The 25,581-nt window shown below is 42.8% G+C and overlaps 1 protein-coding gene across 1 annotated transcript in view; it reads right to left on the bottom strand.

Moving 5' to 3' along the window:
* LOC109930545 (histone-lysine N-methyltransferase Smyd1) overlaps positions 1-23,146 on the bottom strand; it is a 29,278-nt gene extending 6,132 nt beyond the window's left edge. The window contains exons 1-2 of the mRNA XM_048603603.1: positions 23,010-23,146; positions 1,021-1,197 (exon numbers count right to left, since the gene is read on the bottom strand). Of these exons, the coding sequence (XP_048459560.1) occupies positions 1,021-1,197; positions 23,010-23,146 (314 nt within the window). The remainder of the gene's footprint in view (positions 1-1,020; positions 1,198-23,009) is intronic.
* Positions 23,147-25,581: the final 2,435 nt, after the last annotated feature.

The raw sequence follows: 25,581 nt of genomic DNA, 5'->3' as shown, positions 1-25,581 counted from the left end.
TCCAGGTTAATGCTCCAGTGTCTAGGGTTCAAATCTCATCATGGCAGCTGGGTGAGCTTAATTTCAGTGAAAACTTGTTTTGGTGTTGGTGACAATGAGATTTATCATTGATTGTTGTTTAAAAACTTGCTTGGTTCACTCATACTCTTAAGGGAAGGCAATCTGCCATCCTTACCTGGTCTGGTCTACAATGATTCCAAACCAATGGTTGACTCTTCACTGGCCTTTGAATAGGCCAGACAAGCTGCTGAGTTAAAGGGCCATTAAGACTGTGCAGAAAATGCTAGCCATGAAAGTTATAACCACAAAACATTAACAGCAGAGATTTAAAAAAAACTTGCAATCTCCTGCGAGAGTAAAATTAAGAATCAAGTTAAAAAGCTGTGGCCCATTTGAGGAAACATCTTGGGAAAATTCCTCTCCGACCTCATGGGGCAATCAAGTAAGCTCTTGTCTAACTCAAAAGTATCACTCGATTAAACCATATTCAAGGCAATGATAAGGGGAATTTCTTCTCTCAGAGGATAATGAATCTATGGATTTTTTTCCACAGAGGGCTGTTGGGCCTGGATCATTGAATATATTCAAATCTGAGTAAGACAGCTTTAACCAGTAAGGGGGTCAAGGGTTCTGAAGAAAAGATGGGAGCTGGAATTGAGGATTATCAGGTCAGCTGGAATGGAATGGCAGAGAAGACGCTAATGGGCTGAATGGCCTGCTTCTGCTCCTATAATCTAAGTCCCCAGTTTACCCAAAATAAATGGAAAATTCCTACCCTCTAATTGACTCTGTTTTGAGGGCCTCAGAGTGCAACATTCAGTGACCAGAAAGTGATCATTCTCCATGATTAGTAATACCTTAGGACTTTTAACCTGAGTTATGTATTCAGCATATGCGATGTCCATTCTACCCTTCCTCTATCCATCTGTAGCATCCCTCCAGTTTGCTTCAATCGCTTTGTCCTTTCGAGAAGCAGATGTAGGTTCTGCAAGGTGGTAGGGAGCAGCGGTTTAGACTCACCTGACAGTCTCATTGGTGGGCTGGCCATAGTTCCTGATGGCAACACATTCATTCTTGTGCTCGGTCCATGCTGCTTTCTGACAGGTCCGGTCACAGTAGTGTGCAAACTTGCACTGTCCACAGCGCTGGAGTTTAGCTTGCTTCTTGAAACAGCTGTGGCACACTTCGTATATGAGGCTGTTGTGAGGGAGAAAAGAAATTAGAAAGCTTGTCTTTCAGTTTCCACTGTCACTGAAGTTGCAGGGCACGCTCAGCGTAGGCGATTACTTTCGAAGGAGGTGTCACAAAGCTATTACAAAAAAAAGAAGACGCCAGGATTGGTTGCTTTATTGAGAATTGGAGAAACTGGATTGGCCTCAGTTCGAGTTCAGTTTGGGGCACAATGCTTTCAGAAGGATGCCAGGAAACTGGGCCTAGTGGTATTGTCATTAGACTATTAATCCAGAGGTGAATAATTATTCACAAAGTGGACATTTGATGCAGTTTCCTCGTAACTCAATGTCCCATGGGCGCAAGCAACAACAACTTAGATTTCTGTAACGCCTCTTGCTGTGAAACTTTCCAAGAAGCTTCGCTGGAGTGTCGATTGACAAGCGAGGTACCGTGGTCAATATTTTGGAACTCAGTAACATGAAATTCTCACCCTTTTTTTCAAAACTCCTCCACAACGTCAACTCTATCTACCTCCCCCCTCTTCTACAAACCAACTGAAGATTCTGTTCTCCTTCATTACCACTTTTCATAATTGCACCATTGTTGGCCATGCACTTAGTCCCAAACTCTGGAATTCCCTCTATAACCCTCTCTCTTGTAACAAAATTGCAAGGTGAGTGATTAAAATCTTGCTGTTAATTCTTTTTCAGTTTTGTGGGTAAAATTTGTATTTTTATTAATGAGCTTTAAGATGCCCCTAACTCATTAACCAAACTTTTCACCAGCTTTCCTTTACTTCCCAAAGCGCCTCGGGGTCTAGTTTGTCTATTGACACTCCTCTGGAGTTTCTTGGAAATTTTCACAGCAAGAGTTGTCATAGAGATCTAAGTTGTTGTTGTTTGCACCCAAGGGATATTGGACTATGGGGAAACCTCATCAAATGCCCACAATATTGAATGACTATCCTGGTAAAACCTCCAGTAAGCATCCTTCAGTTATAATTGCACATTCCCGTTCTAAAAATGAACATCAACTTGTCTGCCAGTCTTTCTCCATATATAGCAACAAACCAGACCCTATTCAGTCAGCAGGCACAGGTGCACGGCTAATGTGAAATTTTCTTAGTTGACACTAGCTGATGCATGAAAACCAGAAAGAGGTAGATAACAAAAGCTGTGTAAGGGATCGTGTTATTGCTTAAATCATCCATCTGGTCCCCTATCTTCAGTTCCAAGCATTTGCCCTGGACTGCCGACAGATTAATCTGCACATGGACCATGTGATTCACCACTGCCTCCTGCTGGCTACTGAGACATCACCATATGGAAACAATGGGGGAAATGACACGGTCTCCAAGTTCCTGAGTAATTCAGGAAGATATATTTATTAAATTTGCTGACAACACAAAGCTGGGTGGAAAAATACATTGTAAAGAGGGCATAAGAGGGGCTGCAAAATTATACAGATAGATTAAATGAGCAGCGAAGGTTTGGAAAATGGTGCATAATTTGAGAGAACGTGAAATTGTCAGTTTGACAGGAAGAATAAAAAGAAAGTGTATCATTTAAATGGTGAGAAATTGCAGAGCTTTGAGACATAAATAGCTCTGGGTGTCCTAGTGCATGAATCGCAAAAAAGGTGAGTACGCAGGCACAGAAAGTAATCAGAAAAGCTAATAGAATGTTATCATTTATCTTGAGGGGAATTGAATACAAAAGTAGGGAGGTTAGTCTTCAATTATAGAGGGCACTGGGTGAGACCACATCTGGAGTATTGTGTACTATACTAGTTACCTTCTTTCAGGTAGGATGTTGGAAGCACTTCAAAGCAGGTTTATCAGACTCCTCTACTCCCATTGTTTGCAAACCTGCTTTCAGCTGTTTAAATATTCTGTTCCAATGGTCCCCAGTGGTATTAGCACTAGCCTATTAACCCATGAACCCAGTAATCCGATCGTAGGTTCAAATCCCACCATGACTGTGAAAGTATTGCTGATTCTCAGGAGAAAAAAAACTCATTTGGTTCACTAATTGTCTTTAGGGAAGGAAACTGCATTCCTCACTTACTGTACCTGCATACTAACCTTTTATTGTGTTCAATTCTGGTCACCACATTACAGGAAGGATGTGGAGTCTTTGGAGAAGATGTAGAAGAGTTTTACCAGGATGCTGCCTGGATTAGAGGGCATGAACTACAAGGAGAGGTTGGAAAAACTGGGGTTGTTTTCTCTGGAGTGGCTGAGGGGAGACTTGGTAGAAGTCTATAAAATTAGGAGATGCATAGATAGGGTTGACAGTCAGAAGCTTTTTCCCAACATTGAAATGTTTAAAACTAGGGGGCATGCCTTTAAAGTGAGGGGGGAATGTTCAAAGGCAATGTGAGGGGCAGGACTTTTATACAGAATGGTAGGAGTCTGGAACGCGCTGCCAGGGGTGGGTGGTGGAGGCAGATATGATAGGAGTGTTTAAGGGACTTTTAGATAAGCACATGAATATGCAAGGACTAGTGGCTCAGTGGTTAGCCCTGCTGCCTCACAGCACTAGGCACCTGGGCTCAATTCCTGCCATGGGTGACTGTGTGGAGTTTGTGCATTGTCTCTGTGTCAGCGTGGGTCCCCTCCCACAGTCCAAAGATGTACGGGGTAGGTGGATTGCCCATAGTGTCTGGAGATGGATAGGTTAGGTGGATTAGTATGGGAACTACAGGAATAGGGTAGGGTAGGATAGGGTAGGGGTGTGAGTCTGTGTGAGATGCTCATCAGAGAGTCAATGTAGACTTGTTGGGATGAATGGCCTGTTTCCCCAATGTAGGAATTCTATGATTCTGTTTTATGAATCTTGACTGCCCCCTGGGCAACTAGGGATGGCCAATAAATACGAGACTAGCCAGCAACTCCCATTTCCCAGATTTAAACAAAAAAATCCCTCTGTAAACCTCTCTGTCACATATCATTTAATATTCTCTTTAAAATTCATCTATCTGATCCACCTTTCCTACAATCTCCTTTTTTTGCTCAGTGTCCATTACATTATTCAGATCTCAGAAAAACACTATACAATTAAAAAATGTTAGATGAGAATCAATTTGTCTGAGTGGAAAAAGTCAATGTAGACCTATGAGGAGGACATCATGTTTGTCAAAGCTGATAGACTATTATTAGAAGGGTAGATATTAGGGAATCAGTGGGTGTGTATTATTTGGATTTTTAGAAAATTTTGGATAAACCAAATTAAAGTGCATGTCATTGGGGATAGTTTATTAGCATGGAATGAGGATTGGTTGACATGTAGAAAGCAGAGGGCAAGAAACATTGTCAGGTTAGCAGGCTGTGACCCGTGAGGTACTCAAAAGATCAATACTTGGGCCCCAGCTGTTATCAATCTATATCAATAATTTTGACATGGGGACTAAATGTAATATTTCTGAGTTTGCAAATAATACAAAGCTTATTAGAAATACGAGTTGTGAGGAGTGTGCAAAGAGGCTTCAATGGGATTAAGACAGCCTGAGCAAATGAGTGTGCCAGACGGAATATTAAATTGTCCGTTTTGAAAAGAGAAACAGGGTATTTCATAAATGATGGAAGACTGGAAAATGTTGATATCCAAGGGACCTAGGTGTATTTGTTCATGAGTCACTGAAAACTAGAAGCAGATGCAGCAAGCAATTTAAAACAGGAAGATTTCAGTATGGGATCAAAAAGTCTTGCTTCAGTTCTAAAGAGCACTGGTTGGATTGCATCTAGCATATTGTGTGCAGCTCTGGTCCCTCGATCATAAGATCATTAGATGTTGGAGCAATCAGCCGTTCAGTCCTATAAGTCTGCTCCACCATTCCATAAAATCATGGCTTATCTGATAACCCTCAACTCCACTTTTCTGCCTTTTCCCTATGATCCCCTTCCTGATTAAGAATCTGTCTATCTCAGCCACGAATATACTTAACAATACAGCCTCTACATCACTTTGTGGTAAAGAATTCCGCAGATTCACCACCTACTGAGAGATAAGATTTCTGGTTTAAATGAGTGACCCTTTACTTTGAGGCTATACTCTTGTCCTAGACTCTTCCCACAAGGAGAAGCAACCTCTCTCCCTGCTGAGGCCCCTAAGAATGCATGTCTTACAGCACTACTCACATTTCTACAAAAAGGAGAGAAAATAACAATACCTAGAATTAAGATTTGAAATATTGAGAGATTACACATCACTGTGTTGTTTCAATCAGCTGTCCTCTCATTCTCCTAAACTCCAATTAGTACAGGCCCAATCTAATTCATCCCTTTCTCATGGAAAAAATCCCACCATACCCAGAAACAACCTGGTGAACCTTCTCTGGACTGCTTCCAATGCTAATATTTTTTTTCTTAGCTAAGGAGACTATACTGTTCACAATATTCTAGCTATGGTCTGACTCTGCTACAGGAAAGATGTTGTGAATCTTGAAAGGGAGCAGAAAAGATTCACAAGGATGTTGTCAGGGTTGGTGGGTTTGAGCTACAGGGAGAGGCTGAATCAGCTGGGGCTATTTTCCCTGGAGTGTCAGAAGCTGAGGGATGACGTTTTAGAGGTTTATAAAATCATGAGGGGCATGGATAATGTGAAGAGCTAAGAGTAGGGGAGTCCAAAACTAGAGGGCATAGGTTTAAGGTGAGAGGAGAAAGATACAAAAGGGTCGTACGAGGCAACTTTTTCGCGCCGACGGTGGTGCGTACATGGAACAAGCTGCCAGAGGGAGTGATGGAGGAGGGTACAATTACAACATTTAAAAGGCATCTGGATGGGTGCATGAATAGGAAGGGTTTAGAGGGACATGGACCAACTGCTGGCAATTGGGACTGGATTAATTTAGGATATCTGATTGGCATGCATGAGTTGGACCGAAGGGTATTTTTCCATGCTGTACAGCTCTATGACTCTATGACTCTAGTGCCTGGTATAGCTTTAGGAAGATTTCCTCATTTTTATATCCCAGAAAAGATGGCCAAAGGAAGAATATACTGGCCATAGAGGGAGTGCAGCGGATATTCTCCAGATTGATTGATTGGGTGGTGGGATTGTCCTATGAGCAGTAATTGAGGAGAATGGGGGTTTTCTGGAGTTTCGAAGAATGAGAGGCAATCAAATAGAAATTTATCACATTCTTAATGGGATAGATAGAGTAAGTGTTGAGTGCCCTAGCTGTGCGATCTAGAACCAGGAGACACAGCTTTGGAATAAAAGACAATCTATTTAGGACTGAGATGAGGAGAAACATCTTCACTCAGAACGTGGTGAATCTTTGAAATTTTCTATTCCAAGGTGCTTTGGAAGCTCAGTCATTAAGTAAATTCATGACAAATACGATTGGTTTCTAGCTACTAATGATGTCAAGGGAAGTGGTGTGCGGAAATAGTATTGAGGTAGATGGCGAGTCTTAATCTAGAACGGCTTGAAAGCTGAATAGCCTATTCCTGTTCCTATGCTCCAAAGGCGTTACAACATGTGAAAGCTGTAGCGTAAAAGGTGTCATCATACTCTCGGACTCTGGCTAGTTAAGCACGCAGTCAGTCAGTAAGACAAACGAAAATGAATTTCTGGAGGAACTCTGCATATCTGGCTGCATCTGTGGAGAGAGAAACAGAGGCAACATTTCACATCCTGTGACCCTTAAGGGGGCTGAGTTTCTCCAGCAATTTGTTTTTATTTGTTTCAAATCTCCAGCATCCACAATTCTTTGTTTAAATCAGTTCGCCAATCAACCAGCAAGCTATGTACATAATGCAGCTGTATCACATTTATGCATAGAACTTAAAACTAAAGGTAAGTCTGAGATATCATACTCATGTACAGGGTGAGTTGTCATTAAATTTACAGAAATCTGTCACAATAAAACCCTGAGTTTCTGTAGTATGTTAACGTGTTAACACACAGAAAGCCACAAGAATTCTTGTCTGATTATATTTCTTTAAGAAACCTGAGACATTTTTTAAGTTAAATAGTATACAATGAGAAGTTATTACTGCTGTGATCATATATAATGGTTGCAATAGGACATTTGATCCATCTCTCCACACAAACACATTGTTCTGATCATGTTCAACCAGTTTGTTCCCAACCCTTAAGTCCCCTTGATGTGTAAATTACACAAATTAAGATTTCAGTGAATAGAATTGGAAAATACTATGTGCAAGCTATTTTGGAGCTGCATGTTTGAAGTAACCTCTCCCTAAATTATTAGTGTTTCTTATTCCAGTCCCTTAGCAACTGATAGTGGAATGTTTTTGCATCTCCACTGTTGTGTATCCCAACAGGTGGTAAGCATTGTGAAATACTAGTTACTATTACTAATCCCTTGGTATGTTAGATGTATAATTAGACAGAGACAGACTTGGATTTACCAGTCTTATAAATACTGTAGCCACAGGAGAAGGTCAGAAACTAGAGTATAGAAAGAGGACATTTGGCCCATCAAGTCTGCACAGTCCCTCTAAAGAGCATCCCATCCAGACCCCTATCCCCATAACCACACATTACCATGGCTAATCCACTTAACCTGCACATCTTTGGACTGTGGGAGGGAAATGGAGCACCCAGCAGAAACCCGTACAGACACAGGGAGAAAATGCAAACTCCACACAGACAGTCACCCACAGCTGGAATTAAACTTGGGTCTCTGTGCTAGCCCCTGCGCCACCCATAGTCTCCAAAGACTGCCCACCATCCACAAGATACATGTCGGGGTGTGAAGGAATGCTCTTCACTGATCCAGTTAATTAACACGCTGTGCATCATGGTAAAAATTTACTCCCTATACCACTGAGACATGCTGGTTGCAGTGTGTACCAGCTACAAAGTGAGAGTGAGCAAAGAAGTGGCAGATGGATTATAATGTAGGAAAGTATGAGGTTGTGCACCATGGTAGGATGAATAAAGGTGCAGACTAGTTTCTACATGGGGCAAGGCTTCAGAAATTTGAGGCACAAGGGGACTTGGGAGTCCTAGTTCAGATTCTCTTTAGAATAACAGGCAAATTCAGTTGGCAGTGAGGAAGACACATGTAATGTTACCATTCATTTCAAAAGAAATAGAATACAAAAGCCAGGATGTACTGACAAGGCTATATAAGGCTCTGGTCAGATTGCATTATGAACTGAATTGAATTAGCTTTTTTTTATTTATTCATTTTGCGAGATGTGGGCGTCGCTGGCTGGTCAGCATTTCTTGCCCATCCCTAGTTGCCCTTGAAAAGGTGGTGGTGAGCTGCCTTCTTGAATCACTGCAGTCCACCTGTTGCAGGTTGACCCACAATGGTATTAGGGAGTGAATTCCAGGATTTTGACCCAGCAACAGTGAAGGAACGGTGATACATTTCCAATTTAGGATGGTGAGTGGCTTGGTGGGGAAATTGGAGGTGATGGTGTTCCCATATGTCTGCTGCCCTTGTCCTTCTAGATGGAAGTGGTCATGGGTTTGGAAGGTGCTGCCTGAGGATCTTTGGTGAATTTCTGCAGTGCATCTTGTAGATAGTACACACTGCTGCTACTGAGCATCGGTGGTGGAGGGAGTGAATGCTTGTGGATATGGTGATAATCAAGCGGGCTGTTTTGTCCTGGATGGTGTCAAGCTTCTTGAGTGTTGTTGGGGCTGCACTCATCCAGGAAAGTGGAGCGTTTTCCATCAAACTCATAACTTGTGTCTTGTAGATGGTGAAAAAGCTTTGAGGAGTCAGGAGATGAGTTATTCACTGCATTATTCCTGGCCTCTGACCTGCTCTTGTAGCCACTGTGTTCCAGCCAGACCTGCTGAGTTCCTCAGGCAATTTCTGTTTTTGTTTCAGATCTCCAGCACCTGCAGTTCTTTGTTTTATTTCATCAGCTGGGAGCATGGTGGGTCTCCTGAGACCCACTGACAGAGTTTCCTTTGTGATTTAGAAGTTCCAGGAAAATATCTGTGCTGTGGATAACGCAGTGCAGATCCACCTCAGTTCCAGGACATTGCTGCAGGATCTCCTCCGCGTCGTGTACTGGGTCCAACCATCTCAGCTGCTTCATCAATGACCTTCCCTCCATCATAAGGTCAGAAGTGGGGATGTTCACCGATGATTGCACAATGTTCAGCACCATTCACGGCTCCTCAGATATTGAAGCAGCCTATTTCAGTCCTGGAATTTTTCAAGGATGTAGATAGTAGAGTTGATAAGGGGGAACCAGTGAATGTAGTTTACTTGCACTTTTGGAAGACTTTCAACAAAGCTCCACATAAGAGATTAGCATGTAAAATTAAAGTGCATGGAACTGGGGGTATGTGCATTGACATAGCTAGAGAATTGGTTGACAGACAGGAAACACAGAGTAGGAATAAATGGGTCAATTTTCAAGTGCAGGCAGTGACTAGGGGGTACTGCAGGGATCAGTGTTGGAACCCCAGCCATTCTCAAGATATATTAATGATGAAAATGAGGGAATCAAGAATATACAATCAAAGTTTCCAGATGACACAAAGTTAAGTGGGACAGTGAATTGTGAGGAGGATGCAGAGATGGCTTCAGTGTGATTTCTTTTATTCATTCACAGGATGTGCCCGTCATTGAGTGAGCCAGCATTTACTACCCCGAGGGCAGCTAAGTCTCAACCACATTGCTGTGGGTCTGAAGTCACATAGAGGCCAGACCAGGTAAGGATGGCAGATTTCCTTCGCTGAAGGACATTAGTGAGGCAAGCCAGAATTGGACAAACTGAGTGCATGGTAATAAATATAATGTGGATAAGTGTGAGGTCACCTACATTGGTCACAAAAACAGGAAGGCAGATAGTTATCTGAGTGCCAATAGATTGGGAGAGGGAGGGGTGCAATGAGACCTCGATGTCCTTGTGCACTAGTTGCTGAAAGGAAGCATTCGGGACATTTCCAAGAACTGTGGAGCTTTTCTTTCTTTATTCATTCACGGGATGAGGGCGTTGCCGGGCAGGCAGCATTTATTGCCCATCCCTAATTGCCTAGAGGGCAGTTAAGAGTCAACCACATTGCTGTGGGTCTAGAGTCACATGTAGGCCAGACCAGGTAAGGATGGCAGTTTCCTTCCCTAAAGGACATTTGTGAACCAGGTGGGTTTTTCTGACAATCGACAGTGGATTCATGGTCATCATTAGATTCCTAATTCCAGATATTTTTTAATTGAACTCAAATTCCACCATCTGCCGTAGCGGGATTTGAATCCACGACTCCAGAATGTTATCCGGGTCTCTGGATTAACAGTCCAGCGATAATACCACTCGGCCATCACTTCCTCAGTACCAGAATATGGGGAAGGCCATTTAGGATTGAGATGAGGGGAAATTTCTTTACCCAGAGAGTGGTGAACTTTTGGAATTCTCTGCCACAGAGAGTGATTGAGGCTGAAACAGTGAATGCTTCAATAACAAGTTGGATATAGTTCTTAGGGTTAAAGGGATCAAAGGGAAGGGGATGAAACTCACCCCCTGATTCCCCAAGCTTGTCCACCATCTACAATACACGAGTCAGGAATATTCCTCGCTCGCCTGGATTGCTACAGCTCCAACAACAGTAAAGGTTCTTGACACCATCCAGGATAAAGCAGCCCGCTTGATTGTCAGTATATCCAAAACATTAACTCCCTCCACCACCGATGCTCAGTAGCAGCAGTATGTACTATCTACAAGACACACTGCCAGAAATTCACCATTAGGTAAAAACCTATCAAACCCATGACCATTGTCATGTAGAAGGACAAGGGCAGCAGATACATGGGAACACCTCACCTGCAAGTTCCCTTCAATTAAGTTGAAAGAAAATGTCTGTAAGGAGGTCAAAGTTACTGATAACACCAAAGACAGGAATCCAGCAAAGGAGGACAAAAAAGGCAATAAAGACAGAGGGCAACTCGTGAGAAATATAAAAGCTGACATTAAGAGCTTCTTTAAATATATAAAAAGGAAGTGAGAGGTCAAAGTCAATGTAGATCCCTTAGAAAAAGAATCGGGTGGAAACAGTTTTGGGAACAAGGGAATAGAAGAGGAGTTAAACAGATATTTTACATTCGTCTTTACAGTGGAAGATACTTTGAACATCCCATTAATATCGAAGAATACAAGGGAGGAATGAAGTACCATCACCATCACTAAAGAAATAGTATTGGACAAATTAATGGGATTAAAGGCAGATAAGTCCCCTGACCCTGATGGCTTACATCCAAGGATCCTAAAAGAGGTAGCTACAGAGACAGTGGATGCATTGGTTGTAATTATCCAAAAAACCATTGGATTCTGAAGAAGTGCCAAAGGATTCTAAAAGTGCTAAAGTGACAGTTCTGAAGAGTTCTGAAGAAGGGTCACTAGACCTGAAACATTGACTCTACTTCTTCCCCACTGATGCTGCCGGAGCTGCTGAGTTTTTCCAGCAATTTTTGTTTGTGTTGCCAAAGTGACATCCCTATTGAAAAAGGCAGGGAGGCAAAAAACGAGTAACTATAGGTCAATTAGCCTAACATCTACTGTTGGAAAAGTATTGGAATCAATTATTAATGAAGTAATTGCGTGACATTTGGAAGATCGTAATCTAATCAAGCAGAGTCAGCATAGATTCGTGAAAGGGAAATCGTGTCTGGGTAATTTATTGGAGTTTTTCAAGGAAGTCTCAATTGGAATGGATAGAGGGGAACCAGTCATTGTGTTGCATTTAGACTTCCTGAAGGTGCTCTACAAGGTATCTCACAAAAGATTAAGTCATAAGATAACAGGCACAGTGTTGGCATGGATAGAGAATTGGCTAATGGGCAGGAAACTGCAAGTGGGGATAAGGGGTTCTTTTCCAGGTAGGCAACATGTGCCCAGTGGAGGGCCACGGGGATCAGTACTGGGACCACAAATGTTTACAATATATATTAATGACTTGGACAGAGGAAGTGAATGTGCTATAGTCAGATGACACAAAATTAGGTGGAAAGGCAGGTTGTAAGAGGGACATAGGTTAAACAAGTTGGCAAAAAGTTGGTAAATTGAGCATAACGTGTGAAAATACAAACTTGTTCATTTGGAAGGCAGAACAAAATAACAGAGTATTATTTAGAATCATAGAATCCCAACAGTGTGGAAAGAGGCCATTTAGCACATCAAGTCTGCACTGACCCTCTGAAGAGTATCCCACCCAGACTGTGCCCCCTACCCTATTCCTGTAAGCCCACATTTATGCATTTCCCATGGCTAATCCACCTTGCTTACACATCCCTTGAACATATGGACAAGTTAGCATGGCCAGTCCACCTAATCTGCATATTGTTGGACTGTGGGAGGAAACCAGAGAACTTGGCAGCAATCCCACTGACACAGGGAGAACAAGAGTAAACTCCACACAGACAGTCAGCTGAGACTGGAATTGAACCCAGGTCCCTGGCACTGTAAGGCAGTAGTGTTAGCCACTGAGCCACTGTGCTGCCCTTCAATTGAGCCACCTCTCAGTGAACCTCATGAGTGAACCTTCTCAATTCTGACCCCACCATAGATGGAAGGTCACCGAAAAAGCAACTGAACATGGCCAGGCTGAGGACACCATCCCAAGGACTCTGGAGGCTTTCCAGAACTCCACCACTAAAACCTTCTTCCTACGTGTCAGATATGACTCAAGTTGAGCTCGAGTAGACCCATGAATGACAATGCCACTCGTGCTGACACACAACACCTTTCATGCTTTGTTGGAAATGGACTGATGACAAATCTTGGATGCGGATATGATGCAAAAGAACAGGCAGTTAAAACAATTTAAGACTGAGGTTCGTCTCTCACGGCATTGTGAGAACTCCTTATTACAGAGCACAGTGGGCCAGAGTCCTTGTGTATATTTAAGGATGAAATTCCAGATCAGTCGGGGAACTGAGGATTATGGTGAAAAAACAGGAGGAAGAAAATATCATGCGGAATGTCCGATCAACCATGATCCTATTGAATAGCGGTGCTGTATTGAGGGGCTGAATGGCCTACTCCTGTTCCTATTTTTTATGGTCTTAAGATACTCACCATCCTGACTTGGAAATATTTCACTGTTCCTTCACTGTCACACGGTCAAAATCCTAGAATGCCCACCCTAAGGGCATTGTGAGTCACCCTACAGCATGTGCTCCACAGGGGTTCAAGAAGGCAGCTCACCAACTTCTCGAGAGCAACTAGGGATGTGCGATCAATGCTGGCCCAGCTAGCGATGTCCATGTCCCTGAGTGAATAAAAAGGGAAAGGCCTCCAGTGGCTGAGGATCAACCTTAGGGTGAACTTGAGAGCAGTTGGTGTTATTACAGGGTGTAGCAGAGGCTGAAAGTTTAAAGTTTGGCGAATACAAGGCTTCATTGCCCACGACCAAAGAGATCTCAAGAGGAGAATAAGTGGATAACATCCGAGCAGGTAGCTTAGCAGTCACCCGAGCATTCCCAAACCTTCCTTCTCTGCTCAATCCTCACAATTATACACGAGCGGAGACCCCCTCGGGCCTGATCGAGCAGTCAATGCGATTAGCCTAAACCACATTCCCCCGCCTGCTCCCCATATCCCTTGATTCCACAAAACACCAAACGCCTGTCTATTACAGCCAGAAATATATTCAACAGTGCAGCAGCCCCAACCCTAAGGGGTTGAGTATTTGAAAGATTCGCAACAATTTGCGTACAGAAATTTCTCCCCCTTTCATTGCCCCATTATCCTGCATCCCCATATTCTGCATTTCCCAGCAGCCTCTCAGCCAAGCCTGATGGGTGACAATGCCTTGAAGGAAGTGCAATCTAGCTAAAAAGGCGTTAATTTGTTTCTGTTTTGGTGATGTTGATTTGAGAAAGATTTCATTGTTATAGCGCCGTTCAAGATCGCACGTCCTGAAGTGTTGCACAACCAGTTGAGTATTTTTGATGGACCATCACTGGAGAGGATGAAAACAAGCCAGAACACCAGGAGGAATTCCCCTCCTGATCGTCAGAAAATGAGGGGGCACTTATTCTGCATCATCCTAAAGTGCACGGAGTGTATCAGTTTAACAGGGTGGCATAGCGAGGGATGGTGTACCATGTTGCAGTAGGGGTATTAAATTGGATTTTGAAACAACTTCTGTCTCAAATTTGGAAGCTCTGGGGGCATGGATTCAAACACTGTGGGGGAAGCTACTGGAATATAAATGTAATTCATAAAATGAATTGATTAAATATAAAATCTAGAATTGAAAGCTATCTTTAAAAACCCACCTTTGAGGGCAGGAAATCTTCCTTCCTTACCTGGTCTGATCTACATGTGACTCCAGACCCACAGCAATGTGGTTGACTCTTACTTACCATTTGGGCAATTAGGGATGGGCAATAAATGCTGGCCTAGCCAGCGATACCCTCATCCCTTGAATGAATTTTAGAAAAGTAAATTATTATTAAATAGCTGAATGGAATGATGGCATTCCCTTATGGCAGAAACTCCATGAACTTCAGTTGACATTTTATCTTGACCTTCCTTCAAAGTATCAGCTATCAGTTCTCAACAAAGAATGTTTCATGTTTCTTTGTGCAATGTTACTCTTCAGTTTTGCCATCTGTTAAGCACATTTAGTGATACAGTCCTTTACTACACTTTGTTCGCCCCATCTACATCTCCTTCCTTCACTGAAGTCATGGCCTGTGGATGGGGAATGGCTTGCAGATTATGTAACCCAAGCCCTTTCCTCCTGGTACCTCTGTCAAGTGCCTTTTCCTTATGTGAGCACAAACAGTGACTGTCGGTGGTGCATTTGTAGCTATCTCTGCTCAGCTCAATCCTTCCTTCACACACTACCACATGTTGCACTTTGGAGCAATAGATCACTGGATATTTGTTGGCTATTTTGTTCCTTTAATTGCCCACAGAGTGCTGAGGATAATCGTAGTGACCAGAAATATTACTTTAGGTTGCTTCACCCAATCCAGCACAGAATGATCACAATCAGTATTTGCCTGATGAGCTTGACACAGTGCCTTCCATTTGTCACTTTATGCAATACTGTGAGCATAATAGGGTAATGATTAAGTTCCCTTCCAAATCACACATACCTGATTGGAAATATATCTTCATTCCTTCATGCCACTGAGTCATAGTAATTGAATTCCCTGTCTAACTGCAATGTCATTGCTCTTTCCATCCATTGTCCAAGGTAAAGGTGATCATCTCCATCACCTGGTATGTTCGGTAGCATTCTGGTGAGTATGTTAAGATTGCTAAGATTGATTTGTGCCCCAAATGCTGCAGGTAGTTGAGTTTAGGATGGCTTTCAAGCTTATGACTTCCCCTTCTTGTGCTTTCTCTCTGCCTCCAAAGTGCACTTACTTTCAAGGGAGACAGCATTGACTTTATTCACTTGGTTACACTAGTGCAGCAAAGGGGCACTCTCACTCCCTTAGAGTCCTTTCGCACTACAGTGGGTGTATCCACATCACCAAGGATGGCAGCAGTTGAAGAGAGTGACTCACCACCTTCATCCTGAAAGCAATAACTGTTTGGCATGCCAGTGACACCTGTCTCATCATGGCACATTGTTGAACCACACTGTTACAACAGCATCAGAAAACTGAGTGAGCAAATTCAACAATTCCACTCTCACAGTCAAATTTGTAACTAATCTGTATTCTGGTTTACATTGCACTCCTGTCCCTGGTTGACAATGGCCTCAGATCAACTAAAACACATTGGAATGCATAGAATCCAAGTTAGTTTTGAACCACAAATGAAAAGAGAAATTGCTGGGGTAAAGTCTTCAAAGAAGAGTCATGTCAGACTCAGACTCTGTTTCTCTTCACAGATTCTGCTGAGTTTCTCCAGCACTTTCTGTTTTTATTTCAGATTTCCAGCATCCACAGTATTTGTAGCTTTGAACTATTGCCATTTCACAGAATAATTCTGCATGAGCACCATCGTATAATAACTGCAAGCAGCACTCTGGTCTCCACAATGACGCTTGCCTCAGAGAAAACAAAATGGACTGAAACTGAACATAGAGATCATATTTTTAAGAAATCAATACCTAAAAAGTAATTTTAGCAGATGTTAATTTTCAATAGTTTAAAATGTAGCTTTTTTTAATTCTCCCGGACAGTTTTTTCCCAAAAAGAACCCAAGTTCTATGGTGATGTTTCCAACCCCAACATATTGTTGCCACATCTATGACTGCCTTGCCTCCTATTCATTCTCCTACCCAGAGTGCTCAGGTTTCTTCTGGCTATTATACATCCCTTTTTAATATCCACACCATTCACTCTCTCCAAGGTTAATGTCAACCTCTTCCTTATTCATTTTCTCATCACAAATGCTGCTCTTCGTCCTTAAAGATTTCAAACTGTTCCTTAAATCACTGTTGTCTATAAGGAAGGGGAGACCTTACAGTGCTTTTCTCAACCTCAATCAAGCTCAAAGGAGCCTAAAGCCAGTGCTACATTTGTAAAGTAAATTAATGCAACCTCCAACATGTGCATAGGAAGGACCTACAAAAACCTAAGAGACAAGTGACCAGATATTTTTTTTTCTTTGTGATATTGGTTGAGAGACAAATGTTGGTCAGGGTGCCAGGAGAACTATTATGTTCCTCACGTTGGATCTTTTACATCCGCCTCAGTTTAACATCCCGTTCAAATTGGTAGCACCGCAAACTTCATCAGTACTGCAATGAAGTATTGTGATAGCACTTAAGTTAGGAATGTGGTGAAGTACACTAACTCTCTTTGTCAAAACTCATTGTGAAATCATGGTATAAGCTGCAGTTCAGAATTACGCACAAATCAACATACAAATTACATCAAGTCTCTGAAGTGGATTTGAAGCTACAACCTTCCAAACTCAGAGAGAAAGTTCAACCACCTGAATATAGACCAGACCTGCTTTTGAGCACACTTTTGTCACTATACTGCTTTTGGAAACAGTTTCTCAGCTTTTTCTAATTTTCTCACATGGATTCTGCAAATGCCTCATTTCCATAACTTTCTTATTTTTAATTCTTGGCCATATGCTTGCCGCCTACAGACCTGATTTTCTGCTATTTCAGCTTTTGGCTATAAATAGACTGTGCCAAAATTTATCATTGGAAATTGTAAAATCTCCCCTGTCACTGAATGCAATGCGATTGCTGGTTCCTCACTGCAGCAATAGCTCCAATGTCAACGACTGGCTTTTTTCAGTTGATGTTTCCTGTCAGGTAACTTGTCAGCTAAAGTGAATCTATGCTGAGATTTTTTGCTCTAAATTCTATTGTGAGCAACAACATGATCAGCCCAGCTCTGCAGAACAGGCAGAAATATAATGGATGTCAATTGTAGTGATCATAAGAAGGTCAGCCAGGTAGACATCATAGAATGTGAGTTACCTGATTGGGGCTGTTAATCTGGTCAAATCAGGAAGCCCTGGCTGACAGATATAAACGGGAGTGTCAGAGGTTCTGTTCATTCTGACAGCTGGCTCTGAGGGAGCTGGAGCAGTGTCAAGGACTCTGCGCATGTGAATAAAGAATGACTTCGTGACGGGATACCAGTCTTTGTGGAGTTATTTCTTCAATCACCTCTAATTCCGACTGTCAGGTTTTTACACGGAAAGTACGATAGAATCTATTATCCTCCTAGTAAATAGGTCGAGATGCAATCTGCTTTATTCATTTCATTTTCCCAATCCTGATTCTCTGTAATTAAATAAAAGACTTGAGGTGCCATCATTGTATGGAATGCAGCAGCTAATTTGTACACAGCAAGCTCCCAAAAACAGCAATGTGATCATGACCAGCTAATCCATTTCTGTGTAATGTTGATTAACAGATAGATATTGGCCCAGGATAACACCCTTACCCTTCTTCAAAGTAGTGCCATGGGATCTTTAACATTTACACAAGATGAAAGCTGGGGCCTTACTTTAATAAGTCATATAAACAATGGCACGGTGGCTCAGTGGTTAGCGCTGCTGCCTCACAGTGCTGGGGACCTGGGTTCGATTCCAGTCTCAATCAACTGTTTGGTGGAGTTTGCATGTTCTACTTGTGTCTGCGTAGGTTTCCTCTGGGTGCTCCAGTTTCCTTCCACAGTCCAAAGATGTGTATGGTAGGTGGATTGTCCATGCTAAATTTCCCATATTGCTCAGGGAAGTGTAGGTTAGGTGTATTAGAACATAGAACAGTACAAGCCCTTTGGCCCAAAATGTTGGCTGACCTATTATCCTACTAAGATCAAACTACCCTACGTTTTATTATCATCCATGTGCCTATCCAAGAGTCGCTTAAATGTCACTAATGTATCTGACTCCACTACCACTGCCGGCAGCGCATTCCACACGCCCACCACTCTCTGTGTGAAGAACCTACCTCTGACATCTCCCCTATACCTTCCTCCAATCACCTTAAAATTATGCTCCCTCGTAATAGTCATTTTCGCCCTGAGAAAAAATCTCTGGGCATCCATTCTATCTATGCCTCTCATCATCTTGTACACCTCTATCAAGTCACCTCTCATCCTTCTTAGCCACGGGAAATGCAGGTTCAGGGAGATGGGTCTGGGTGGGATGCTCTTTGGAGGGTCGGTGTGCACTTGTTGGGCTGAATGGCCTATTTCCACCCTGTAGGGATTCTATAATCATACAACACAGTACTGTTTGTGCCATAAACAATCCCACACAAAGTCCCATTGACTGTTAGCTATGGTGGAAGCCTACAGAATTGAGAGCAAATTACTGACATGGATAGGAAATTGATTGACTGGCAGGAAACAGAGAGGTGGAATAATGGGAAGTATTCATTCAGGCAGGATGTGACTCGTGGTGTCCTGCAGGAATTTGTGTTCGGGCTTCAATCATTCACAATATTCTTTAATGACTTGGAAAATGGCATAAAATGTCAAATATTCAAACTTACTGATGCCACAAAATTGAGCAGCATTATAGACAGTGTTGATGACAGTATAAAATCACAAAAGGATATTGAAAGATTAGGTGAGTGGGCAAAGCTATAGTAGATGGATTTTAATATAAGCATATGTGCAGTTATCCACTTTGGACTTAAATTGGATAAATCAATATATTTTCAGAGGGCACAAAGTTAAATGCAGTGGATATCCAACAAAAATTGGGAGTTCAGGTGCACAGTTCTTTAAAACACCATATCAGTACAGAAATAGTCAAGGCAGCTAACGGAATGCTGGCCTTCATATCTAAAGGGCTGCAGTATAGGGGTGCAGACATTATGGTGCAGTTATACAAGATCTGAGTTAAACCTCACTTGGAGTACTGTGAGCCGATCTGGACACCACACCTTATGAAGAATGTTTTGGACCTGAAGGGAGTTTCATACAAATTTACAAGGATGATACTTGGACTTCAGGGGTTAAGCTATCAGGTGGGATTAGACAAATTAGTCTTTTATTTTCTAGAATTTACAAGGTTAAGGGGAGATCTAATCAAGACTTTCAGGATATTAACAAGGAAAGACACAATAGATAAAGATAAACTATTTCCACTGCTTGAAGATTCTAGAACCAGGAGCATAGTCTAAGAATTAGGGCCAGGCCATCCAGGTGAGACGTGAGGAAGCACTTTCACACATAAACAGTAGCGGAACTTAGCTCCCTCAAATGAGATAGATACTTTTTTTAATTAAGCAAGTGTGTCGAAAGATATGGGCCCAAGGCAGGCATATGGAATTAGGCCACAGATTATCAGCCATAGCCTTGTTGGATGGCGGAGCAGGTTTGAGAGGTTGAATAGCTTACTCCTATTTCTATGTAACTGTGTTGGGTTTGAGCTCTAGTCTAGGAGTTAGACTTGAGCCCAGAACCTTATGACTCTGAGAAAAGAATGTCACCAACTGCTCCTTCGCCTTAGGCAGTGTCTCAGGATCATGGATGATTTGCATCCACGCTGGTTTGATGGGATTTAGTGTCACAGAGTCATAGAGTCCTACAGCATGGAGAAAGGCCCTTCAGCACAAAATGGTCCATGCCGACCAAAATGTCCATCCACACTAATCCTGTTTCCCTGCACTTGGCCCATATCCTTCTCATCCTTTCCTTTCCATGTATTCGTCCAATAAATGTTGTTAATGTACCCGCCTCAACCACTTCTGCTGGGAACTCATTCCATATGCGTACCACCCTCTGTGTAAAAAAGTTGCCCCTCAGGTTCTCATGTATTCTTTCCCCTCTTACCTTAAACTGATGCTCTCCAGTCCTCAATTCCCCAACCCTGGGAAAAAGACTGAGTGAATTCACCCTAAACCATGCCTCTCATGATCTTATACACTTCTATAAGATCTCCCTTCAGACTCCTACGCTCTAAAGAAACAAATCCTAGCTTGTCCAACCTCTCCCTATAACTCAGTCCCTTGACTCCTGGCAACATCCTTGTAAATTTCTTCAGCACTCTTTCCAGTTTAATAATACCCTTCCTATAGCAAGGTCATCAAAACTGAACACCATACTCCAAGTGCAGCTGCACCAAGATCCAGAACAACTGCATCATAACTTCCCAACTTTTGAAAGGCTTGATAAGTCCATTGTTTGTTCTGCAGACCCTGTCACAGATAGGAAAAGTGAGACAAATGGGCTATTTACCTTCACTCTCTGATGCCTTGACTTGACCTCTGTACATCCCCAATGAAGTCTCTTGATGTGGTTTGTGTCTTCCCAAATGTTCCTTCTCAGGTTGAGCACAAACCAAGGTTTCCTAAGAGTCAACCAGGATGTTTTATCTTTTCAAGACATCCCAAAAAAATTTCTGCTTTCCCCCAGGAGAGACACTCCTGATGCAACCCATATTGAGTAGAGCAGTTATTTGGGATTGAAGTACTGTGGACTTTGGGAATCAGAAATAAAAACAGAAAGTGGCAGAGAAACACAGCAGGTCTGGCAGCATCTCTGGAAAGAGAAACATTTCAAATCCAGTGATTCTTCTTCAGAATTGAAGAGAGCTGGAAAATGATGCTTTTTATGCTGTTGACAAAGGGGAAGGGGGAGTGAGAGGAACAGATCATGAGAGTGCCTGGAGCAAAAGACAAAGTGAGTTCTAACGGCAACAAAGGAGAGATCTGGATTCAAAATAGATGTGAATAGTAGAAAATAGTTCAGCTCTACTGAGAACAAACCCATACCCTCCTCCCCATGCATTGGCAGAACGTGTGACAGTGGAACTGTTACCTCTTCTTTCTTACTGTTCAGGGTCCCAAACACATCTTACAGGTGAGGCAGCAGTTTTCTTGTACTTTTTCTTTCAATCCAGCCTTCTGTACTCACTGCTCACAGTGCAGTTTCCTTCACATTGTGAATCCAAATGCAGACTGGGTAACCACTTTGCATTTCCTTGCATTTCTCCCTAAGTCTCCAACAGTACTACATATAAATATCCCACCATCGGTCATTTTATGATTCTATCAGGGAAAAGGCAGAGGAATGGCAATAGGTGACTTGTTTTTGTTGTGATCTAACTTAGACATGATAGATTGAAAGGCCTCCTTCAGAAATTCCATGAATCCGTGATTCTAAATCCTTTGTCGAGTACGCTAAGTCAAAGCAACAAGACAGACACAAGAACAAAGCAAAAACTCCATTACTCTGACAAGTGACACACTTCCCACTCATTCAATATACTCTATAACTTACAAGGCTCAAGTTGGGATCAGATTGACACAGTGAACGGGATATTTGAAACATTAAACCATCCTGGACGGAGTGTGATCCACTTGATCAGGAGATCTGCCACTGGATGCATCTCCCAGCAGGTTATGGCAGAAGTAACTGTAATCTACAAGATTCAGAGCAGCCACTTGCTATCCACATTTCGAATATCATGTCCCAGTCTATAGTCTCGACCACACCAAGAAGGATAAAAGTACCAGAATTGGAGGCACATCGTCACCTGCAAGTTCTCCTCAATATCAAGATCATCCTGACCTGAACTTAATCACCATTTCTGGAACATTACTAAGTTCAAACACTGCAGTTTCACATCAAAAACCGACATAGTTAAACAGAAATGCTTGTCATCACCTTCACAAGCAACTAGGAATGACCAACTGAAAAAATGAGACTTTGTCAATTTTCCTCCATTTTAATAACAACCTCTTCAAAACCAGAGATAGTAGGAACTGCAGATGCTGGAGAATCCGAGACAACAAGGTGCAAGGCTGGATGAACACAGCAGGCCAAGCAGCATCATAGGAGCAGAGAGGCTGACGTTTCGGGCCTAGACCCTTCATCAGAAAAGGGGGAGGGGAAGGGGGTTTTGAAATAAATAGGGAGAGAGTGGGAGGCGGATAGAAGAGGGATGGAGGAGAGGATAGGTGGAGAAGAAACAAACAGGTCTTCAAAACCAGCCCTGTTTGGTTGCTATGGAATAAATGACAGTTCCAAGTTTAAATGCTGGCAAATAGGGTTTGGTCAGATTGGGATATCTGACCAGAGTGGACAAGTTGGCCCAAAGGGTCTGTTTCTGTGCTGTATGACTCTAGGTTCTGAACCTTTCTCCCTAAAGAAATACCTTTGGCCTGAAAACCCCCAAATGGAAAGAACTGAGCCAAGTAACTCCCTATAGCAACATAAAATGATCCCATATGATTGTCCCACCAGCTCATGGTGAAGACAGATCATTGTCAACTGGAAGACTGCAGTATCCAATGGAACTAAAGACAACAGTTTTAGGAGGGCACTCCTTGCAGAATTCAGTCAATGAAGACAAGGAACTCAATCAACAGTCAATAGGAAATGAAATGTCGAAGAAGCGCTGCTGTATTAAAATCAAATGTAAATAAAGGCTCTTATCCAACATCTGAACTTATTATGGAGCAACGTAAGGTGACTTTGTTGGAAGACAAGTAGACAGACGGACTTACTTGTCAAACACAACCGCAGCATATGCTGGCTCAGCAAATACCACATCCCCACTCAGAAGATCTTGCTTGGCCTTCAACCCTCTGCCCTTGCCATCTGCATCGAAGATTTCTACTTTATCCATATCACCGACTGTCATTGAGAGAATGAGCAAGAGCCCAGCACTACGAGCTTTAACCTTGGCCACTAATCTTCAGCTAATCTTGACACGTTCAGACAGTCAAAAGTGAGCTCTATAAATGGTCTGACTCATCCAGCCTGTACCAAGTCAAAAAATGGTGAGGAGAGTAGGGGGGTGGGGTGGGGGGTGGGGGCGCTTTATGGATGAAGATTGCAGGAATGCCCACCTGGTGAAACACGATGCCTAGGTTAATTCAGACAAACTATTGTACATTCCTTTAACTCCTGACAAAGATTCAGAATAGTAAGTCGCAGCTCATTTCAAAGAAAAAAGGGAAATTTTTGGCAGGTATTATAAAAATCCTGCAACATTACATGTGTAATCTCTCTACCCCCTTGAGAAATGAGCTGGGTGCAGCCAGTGGATTTATTTTTGGAAAACAGATGCCATTGTCCGTCAAAATGTGACAGCTGAAGAGGAGCTGCCATTACTTGTGAGACTTGCTAAAAGATATCAGCGTGTTATCAGTCCCTTGAATTTCTGCACATTGAACAGTGGTCTCTGGCACTGGCCTAAAGCATTAGTGAATGCAAAAGCACGAGAATGTTTTGTGGAAGGTTCCAGAAACCTGACAAAGGTCAATTGATTGAATGGGGCATGTTAGAAGGGTAGTGCTGGTTATCCAATGCAACAATAAATTAAGCTTACCTGAACACTAAGTTAAATGAAAAAATTATGGGCTGAATCTTACCTTTTTTTTGGCACAGTGTCATTTTTGTCGACTTTCACAGAGGGTTTCACTTTGCAAGGCCTAAAGAGTATTCTCATGCTATGGTTCCCAAACTCACCTCATTGACTATTTACCACATTCCAATGGTTTCCCTCTTGTCTGATACTAACCTGATTCTCCCACTCGCTGTAACTGAAAGTGCTCATCACTGACCTGGTATTGGCACCACTTTTAAAAGGTCATTGTTCACCTGGTCAAGCATTTGGTGACATTCGGCCTGGCATGGCAGAGAAGGGAATTTGGTACCTGCTTTGTGGACAGGGGCTTGGAGCTCCAGCTGGAGAGGGTGATGCAAGGGTAGGACTTCCCCTTCCCCAAGATTGGCAGAGTAGGGCACGTTACTAAAATCTGCCAGCCTAAGGCACAGATTTACCACCCAGGTCAATGCAATCGCAGCCATCTGGCTGGAAGGAAGACCCAGCACCGCTGGAAGAAGGTCAATGACCTTCTCCACTCTGCCAGGAAGAGTACCACCACCTTCACTCTGCTACCTCACTCTCACTCTATCTCTGCCACTGTACCCGCTTCCTACCATGGCAGATTCTGTACCAGTCTCACTATTGTGTGAAGCATCTGTCCTCACTCACCCTCACCCACCCAATTCCCTCACAGCGTGGCCTCTGGGTTGCCTATTCACTCACTCAGGCCACTTTTTTTTCTTTATTCATTCATGGGATGAGGGCATCACTGGCTAGGCAGCGTTTATTGCCCATCCCTAATTGCCCAGAGGGCAATTAAGAGTCAACTACATTGCTGTGGGTCTGGAGTCACATGTAGGCCAGACCAGGTAAGGATGGCAGTTTCCTTCCCTAAGGGACATTAGTGAACCAGATGGGTTTTTCTGACAATGGATTCACTGTCATCATTAGACTCTTAATTCCAGATATTTATTGAATTCAATCTCCACCATCTGCCATGGCGGGATTCAAACCTGGGTCCCCAGAACATTATCTGGGTCCCTGGATTAACAGTCCAGTGATAGTACCACTAACCCATCACCTCCATCATCACCTTTTGACCACCTGCTTCAGAACTACCAGTTCTGCCTCCTACTTTAATCTCATTCAAACCCTCCCTTTCTCTCATTCCAGGAGAAAATAGTCCATGATGCGGGGAGAATGAACAAGATGGGTGCTGTGCTGCTTGACATTCAGCCCCTCGGCTACAAGGAGGTGAATGACCATCCCAGTTGGCCAAATGACCATGTCCAAGCTCCTGAGGTGACATCAAGGGCTGTTCTTGACCAGCTGTAACAGCACCCCATGGCTGAAGAGGGTCTTCCCTTGACTTGACTGAAGACTAGCCTCTGGAGTCTTCCAGTAATGTCTATTTTCTTGCTGCGCGTGTGGTGTATTTTCTGTGTACAGTGCTAACATATGATGCAGGTGTGAGATTGACTCAGTACAGTGCCACACAGTAACATGTCCAACCCCTTGTCTAATGAACTGCTGACCACCATAACAGAATGTCGGGCTTTGTGTCTGCACAAGAAGGCAAGTCGAGATAGAAATATGATCTATCCCTTCACTCTGCCTGAAAGAGCAAAGGGCAAAGAGGCATGGTAAACCTGAGGATGCTGTAAACATCTAAACAAAGTGAGTGAATGCTGAGACAGCATGTGAGGAGCCCCAAGATGCAGCATGTTCCAACCCCTTATCGATGC

Source organism: Rhincodon typus, chromosome 1, assembly GCF_021869965.1.
Source record: "Rhincodon typus isolate 14 chromosome 1, sRhiTyp1.1, whole genome shotgun sequence".
NCBI classification, from domain to species: domain Eukaryota; kingdom Metazoa; phylum Chordata; class Chondrichthyes; order Orectolobiformes; family Rhincodontidae; genus Rhincodon; species Rhincodon typus.
This window is presented reverse-complemented; position numbering and strand designations above follow the sequence as displayed.